Genomic DNA, 7,455 nt, shown 5'->3' with positions numbered 1-7,455 from the left:
GCCACGTGCGCCATACGAGCAGCTGAGTTTTCTGTAGAGGTGGTCTAAACCCCAGCATTAACATTGGATGTTTTTTTTTTATCATTCACGCATAAAGCGGGACACGTCCCACCAATGACGAGATAAGTAGATATAAGTTTGTGCATCAAATATTTTCTATGATATGGTTCTTTTCTTTCTTGGCAAATGTTCTACCAGTAAAAAATGGGTGAAGAGAAAGAGCGGACGTGGTAAATAATAAAATGACCACTTTGGTATGAAAAACGAGTGTTCGTTAGCATGCAACAAAAATTTTTAAAAGAAGGCTTAACTTGGCCCACATATGCTTTGTTTTGAAAAAAAAAGGTGGCGGGGGGTGGCGTTGATGACTAGGGAGCAAGAAGCTGCACCAGTTCGTCATTGGGCGTCCTGAGCTTGAACACTGTACTTCGTTTATTTTTAAATCGAGCGTATGGGTGTGTAGTGGTACACCTCTGTGGGCACAGTTCTTACGTGGGCCACTATATCCAAATGAGCCTGTGTCCGTGGATTTAGGGCTAATGGCGCGGTCATTTGGGTTTATAGCACTATTTGCCGACTGAAGAGGAATCGAGAAATAATTTATATTGCAGGTCGTGCACGGTGTTATATTCTTTGTTTGCATGTTTTCAGGAACCTTTCAACAGCCGTCGATCTGTTTTACGAAACACACCCACGAGCCTCCGTTTAATTAGGATGACTGGAGTGAATTCTGTATGTAAATGTGGAGCCACTCATTATATATTCAGTTTCTTAAGCTATACTGGCTCTAGAGACACGCGTGTCATACTAAAGAGAGCCTAAAAGTGTTTTTGAGATTTGTACAAACACATTACACAAGCAAAGCAAGTTGTAAGGGTCATTAGGAGACATATTCAGGCTCTCTGCTAAATCTCTGTAATTTATTACAACGCTTTGAAGAGACGCAGAACTGATTTTTGTCGACCCAGTTTTTTTCCGGCGTGGCAGGAAGCTTAGATTGTCTAGGCCAAGAATTAATTGCGTCCTCATGCCTCGCTGCACATGTGCATAAACACTTGGTAGCGTTTGATAGTTAATACAAAACCACGTCGTCATCTTATAGGCAGTGTTTTTCGGTCTGAACGGCTATGACCACAGATGAGTCCATTCATACAGATACCCTGAGAATTGATAGCAATACCGGTAGCCTTTCTGGCGACTTTCCCACACCGCCATTTTTCTGCTTTCGCAGGAGTTCCTGTAACGTTTATTCTTGGCTCTACAACTGTTTTGGAAAATAACCAGCCGTTACAATGAGTTCATGTGACTCCTCTGTATTCGTACGGCGTTGCGTGCGCCTATGTCCAAGGTTGATGCGCCTGTGCCGTGGATGACTTGTCCCGCCGTCGTTATTCTCTCAATACACAAGCAAAGCGAAGTCACCGAAAACGTCACTGCGCATATGCGTGGCCGTACCGACTAGCAGTACACGTCATTTGTCGAACAAACTAGAGGAAGAAGGACACCTCGCTCAAAAATCTTAGCGACCCAGAAACTACGTGCGCGGTTTCATGAGCACGCAGCAATGTTGCTCAAAACGCGCTCACGAGCATGGAATCATTGCCTCATGCGAAGGAATCGCCGCTTTTATGCGTAATACAAGCACAGGTATATATGTACATTTTATGAAATAATATGTTTTACTATAAAGAAGCAAACAATATTTCAATACTAACAGAACAATTGTTGACGTCGTACACTAGTTTACGGTCACAAGACAGGGCACGTCGATTATAGAAATTGCCGGCACCAGGTGGCTTGAAGGGGTACTTTCGCAATTTACAATGAAGAAATAAAAATATAACACAAATGTTTACGTAAAAGCAGTGTTTGTTTGAGTCACTATGAGGAAAATGTTTTTCCATCCATACAGACATCTCATTTCATGTTCTCGGCAGTTGTCGGTCCCTTCAAGGCTGCGAATCACTGCAGATAGGTGCCAGTCGGCCAAACGCGTTTTTAACCGCCCATTCACAGAGCGACATGCTCTGGCTATCCGACGTCACTATGGCAAACGTTGACCGCGGCTGTTTATCTAATTGGCTGTCATAGGCTGTAGAAGGACGGAAGGAAGATTGGCTTCTAGGGTGGTGGCACCTGTCAGAGCAGATATGAACCACTTTGAGCTCTTTGTCTTTGTCGCCAGACGGCATGTGTGCTGCCACGCCCAATGTGTGATGGCCTCTGAGACCACACACATCCTGTCGGCTTGCGATTTCGGAGGTCTAAAGTGGTACAAGGTGAAATTGTTGAGTGTGGTCATGACAGTTCTGTGATCACCAGTTAGGCCAGCGTGCTCCATGATTTGAGGAGGTGAGGCAGAGGTAAAAACTAGAGTATGACACTATTGTAGCGGCCTTGGTACACGGCGTAATTTTAAATTTGTGGTGTTATTGTTTCTACAATGCTCTAGCCTAAACGCTCACAAAACGTCAAAACATTGTTTCAGGTTTACGTTAGGCCTTTGAACGGAGCGTTGAGCAGGCCTGTCATGAAACTCGCATTGACTTCTTCCCCACTCTATGATGTATTTGTAGAAGACATAAAATGGCGAATTATTCTTTTACCAAAAGGGCTGGCTCTTATGTTTCAGCACATTGTTAGCCCTGTCCCTGCCAACACGGTTAAAACCAGCACGTACCCAGGGTACATAAAATACAACCTTCAGCACAGTTAACATGAATGGTTCGCTGCGTGGCCTCTCCTCGCCTCGACTGACGTCAGAGCCACCAAGCGTTGGGTGGTATGTCTGTTGCAACTACTGACAGAGACAGCACGTTTATTTTGCTAAGAAGTCATAGCTTTAGCCCAAAGGCGAAGCAATGGTTGAAATAGCCACAAATTAGAATGCCACGCGATAAATGGCAAGCAGATCGAAACGCGCTCCGCGTTGCTCACGAACAAATGACGCACGAAAAGCACTCACAGGTGCAGATGAAAGCGATTAGGTGTCCCAGTTGTTACTTCGCTGTGTTTGAAAAGCACGCCCTTTTGGCAAACGGAGACTGTGAAGCGAGTGCAGTGACTTTTGACCGCCCGGTAACCACAACAGAATTGTTCCAGTCGTAAAATTCTCCCCACCGCGAGATTTTTCCCAGCACAAGAGTGTCCATGTAATAGCTATTGCAATAACAGATTTCTGTTTCACTTCGTAATATTGTTGCTACGGCTGACAACAATTGTTTTTGTGTGTTTCAGATATGACACCAATGTGTACAGAAATTTTACTCTACATGGCTAGAGACAGGTCCTGTGCTGTATTTAAGATCAAATCATTGATACAGCGTATGTGTTCATTTGTACTTTCTATCTTTCTATCTGCATTGATTGTATCTACTTTTTATTCATATGCCGTAGAGGCCCATTCAAGCATTACGTTGGGGGTTTCAGTTATGCAACGAATTTGGGAATCAGAATAAGGTTAATATAAAATAAATATAGTAAAAAATTAAACTACAGTTCCATGAAGAAGCTAGGATGAAAATTTTTATTGATGTCCTAAAGGATTCTACCCATATATAACAGGGAGAGGATCACGGGCCGCTTCCACGTAGGGACGGGCAGGGCTAGCCTCACCGCTGCGTCATGGCCTCCAGGAGAATCTTGAGTTGTAGGTGGAGAGGCCTCTTGATCATAAAATCAAGATCATTTTCAGAAAATTCTTTGTTTTTTTCTCATTTTATAGAAAAGAACCTCCACTTCATGCGGGTGAAAGCTCTCCGAATTTTGCAGTCCTGACAAAGCTCTGAACTGTCGGAGTAATCAATAAAGAGGCTAGGGTATGTTCCCGTTTGAAGCATACATGTGGCCTATGCAACTTTTGTGTACAAGATAAAGGGCCTATACTGATGATTTGATAGTTTCTGTAACCTCCTTTAGTGTAGTCAAAATGTCGGTCAAATGGAAGCTGGGGGCTGATTCCTCTGTCTTAGCTGTGCAAGTCCCAGCACGGTAAATGAAAACTTGCGCCTGAGAGTGGGCATTGGGAAGGCTCCCGACCACCGAACCAAGGTAAGTAGGCAACCAAGTGAAAGTGTGATGGGTGAGTTCAGATTGTGAGCGAGAGTTCTAAAAACTTTCTTGCAAATGAACCAGAAGCGAAGACCCTATCAGTGGATATAGAGTCCGTATAAATATGAGTTTTCTGTCGATCGGGAAGATCTGTTGCAATAGCTATCTGCTCTGCTTTGTAAGAAGAAGTGGTTCCAATGAACGCTGAGAATAAATTTCGACACTTAAATGTGCACAAAAAAGAAAGAAAAAAGATTGTTATCCTATGAATGAAAATTCAGTAAAGGGAACACTGCTACTGCGAGAAATATGTAATGAAAATTGACATGAAAAAAGATGCACAATAAAAAAAGTAAAAAAGAAAAAGAATGGAAGCACACACACATACTTAGTAGTACTGGCTCAACTGCAATTCACGCATATAATATTGACATGTGTGTATATGAAAAGAACGACGTTAGGAATGTTTTGCACATTCCAACTAGTGGGACAGGAGATTATTCGAAACGACAACAAAACAGGCGTGTTGCTGCACAGCTGATTCATTGCTAATGTGTAAGATAAATTTAACAACGAAAGATTTGAGTTCCCTTCAAAGCCGGTTCATAGAAAATCCCTTTATCGCTTTGCAGGTTCATTGGAGCTTTCTTAATGTTGTGTTGAAATATTGTAGCAGCTAAAATTAAAAACAACGACCGATTGTGTATTCAAGATGAAAGAATTCACGTAAAACGTTTACTGTAAGAGCTTTATTGCAATAGTTTTATTAACTTCCGATATACCTGATGCATTGATATTAAACATCGTTCTTCCATATTTCTTGGCTGGTTTCTCAAACGTGACTTCTTTGTTTCTGTCTAGGTGGCGACGTTCGCTTTGATCTTCGTGTCAGAAATTCTTCAATACATGCGAAACCTCATGGAGGTTGTAATAACTTCTTTTATCATCATGTGAAGAAGCGTCCCGTTTTCCCTTTATACAAGCCCACCTGCCAGCGCGTGCTCAGGCCTCCCAAATAAGCATGTAATACACATGCTTGATTGAAATGTTGCCTTCTTACGAATAAACTTCACAGCAGTAAAGCCATTCTGCGCGTTCTCGCGAACTTAATCAGGGAATACTAGTTACGCTCCACATTTCTTGGCGTTGATCCTCTGAAAGCTATCAATTTTTTAAGCCTTACCGATTTTCTTAGACCTAAGCGAACTGCGAGTAGGTATGTTTGTGGGTACGTTTTTAGCTTGGCGTGATGCGCTACATTTTCATAGAGCAATGTTAGATCCATTCATAAGTCAGCACACTGGCAGCTTGGCCGTGAGCATCACAAAAGGCACGTGCATTTCACACCAGAACCGCTCGTAAGCAAGATGATGTTGGTAATGCGCAAAAATTTACTGAGGTCGTAATTCATATTTTCCAACAGCGATATTTCAGTGCAAACAGCTTTTATAACTTCCGAATTGCTGAATTGCAAGCTTTTTTATTTTGACGTGCGTTTGTGCATAATGCGTTTGCACATCGGTAGTAACCTTGTGTATTGCAAGTACGCCCCTGCTAAGAAAAACATATTCATTCCAGCAGACCTACTGCTTTCTGTAAATCGATACGATGCGAAGCAAGTGCATAAGGCAGCCACAATCTTCAGCTCTGAGCTAGGTGTAACGAGTTGGATGAAATGCTTTGTGTAAGTTCATTAGTCGTAGCAAGTCATGTGCTTACCCCTTACCCGGCAAGAGGACTGCAGGGGCGTGTAAAAGGCAGCTTATATCTTAAACAGACTTTAGCAATAACGTTACAGTGCAGTGAACGTTGCATTTGTTTCTAGGTAATGTCATTTTAGAAGTAAAATTTAACTAGGAAATACATGAAGATCGACCAGAATAATCAATAAGCAGTAAATTATGCGTTAGTGATTGAAAATAAGAAAGCATACTATCATTAAGAAGCAATACAACTGACGATCAACTAGTAAATAACTTTCCAGTTACAACGCGTACCAAGCGATCACAAGTAGGGAACAATAACTGGCAAAAAAAAAGAGTCAGAGGTTGAAATGCTTACCACCTCATCTGGTGGCCTGTTCCACTTAAATATATCGTCCTAGAAAAAAACTCTTATGTGGAGTTGTTTTGAATTGAGGTACCAAAACGGACTAGTAGTACTTTGTCCGGATAGATAGCGACCTTTTAAATTACATGTATGCCTTAAAATCTACTTTATTGTGGTTGTTAACAATGTTAAACATCATGTTAATATAGAGCACCTTCCGCGTAATACGAGATGGCAATGAGCAGATCAGAAGTAAAGTTCTCATCCAGAAAAGTTTGCGCCGTATTTATTGTAAATAAAATGAAGCGCTGTTCTCCGAATATGCTTTATAGGATTATTCTCCACTTTAGTGTACGAATCCCAAACGACACCTCCATACTTGCATAATACACGTATAAGGGTCGTGTATACATTCAGCTCATTTTCTATTACTGTTACACTGTTTCAATTGAAGCCTGAGCAACCAGCGCCGTTTTGAAGCAGTGGCAACAATATTTTTAATGTGCGCGTTCTAGTTTAACGTTGAATAAATAGTTAAACCTAAATATTTAAACTGATCAACAAGAGTGATTAGAGTATTGGTCACATTTTGCGCGGAGGAAAGGGGGCATTTTTTACGTGGTATTGGCATCCGAGTGCATTACTAGGAGTTCATGGTCATCTCCCACATATGACACTAATGAGTTACAGCCATCAAATGATAGTTCATGTGGCTTGATCCTCAATCGCCTCAATATTGTTATAGACGATGAAGTCATCTGTAAAGAAACAGCTCAGCACCGAAGAGTAAAGGCCGAGTCACGCACGTAAATAAAAAAAAACAAGCTACAAAAAACTGAAAATGAAAACAAGATACAGTGTTCATTAGCTGAATAGAACCTCCTCGATTGTCAGTATGACTTGATGTAACATCACCGTGCTACGTATGACTGTAGCTAATCACCTCAGTGAAGTCACTACAATGTGGTCGCTCGACGGGCCGCGTTAAAGAACGAAGGTCCAAAGTATAACCTTTCTGTGCCCGCAATGAATGCAACCAAAAGCAAGTCAAAAATGCTGCGATGGAGGTTCGAAGGGACGAACGGTCAAGCCCTGTCTGCAGACATGTCGCAGCCTACAGATACTGTGGGTTCTTCCAACCATTGCAGCTTCAAGGCACTGGTTGAAGACGTCAGTAGGCGCTTCAATTCTTCATCACTACGTGTAGCCGTCGTAAGTGTGGTGAAGTCCACGCCGCTTGGCAGGCTGATGGCATTCACTGGACCACGCGAAAGAGCTTCGGCAGTAGCGTTATCCATGCCACTAACATGCCGTATATCTGTCGTGATTTCTGCGATGCAAAACATTTTGCGGAGC

General features: G+C 42.2%; 1 protein-coding gene across 3 annotated transcripts in view; it reads left to right on the top strand.

The window, feature by feature from the left end:
- The window catches only part of LOC142772020 (uncharacterized), a 61,084-nt gene that overhangs the window by 26,765 nt on the left and 26,864 nt on the right, over window positions 1-7,455 (top strand). Inside the window, exons 4-5 of one of the 3 annotated variants that reach the window (XM_075874091.1) lie at window positions 3,238-3,324; window positions 4,912-5,137. The exons of 1 other annotated variant lie outside the window; for it this stretch is intronic. In XM_075874091.1, the coding sequence (XP_075730206.1) occupies window positions 3,238-3,324; window positions 4,912-5,069 (245 nt within the window). In that variant the 3' untranslated portion in view covers window positions 5,070-5,137. Of the gene's footprint in view, window positions 1-3,237; window positions 3,325-4,911; window positions 5,138-7,455 lie in introns of those variants that run through there. One more of the 3 variants, XM_075874093.1, reaches the window with a different exon arrangement.

Source organism: Rhipicephalus microplus, chromosome 9 (assembly GCF_043290135.1).
Source record: "Rhipicephalus microplus isolate Deutch F79 chromosome 9, USDA_Rmic, whole genome shotgun sequence".
Classification (NCBI taxonomy): domain Eukaryota; kingdom Metazoa; phylum Arthropoda; class Arachnida; order Ixodida; family Ixodidae; genus Rhipicephalus; species Rhipicephalus microplus.
The sequence above is the reverse complement of the archived record's forward strand: the minus strand, read 5'-3'. Positions and strand labels throughout refer to the sequence as shown.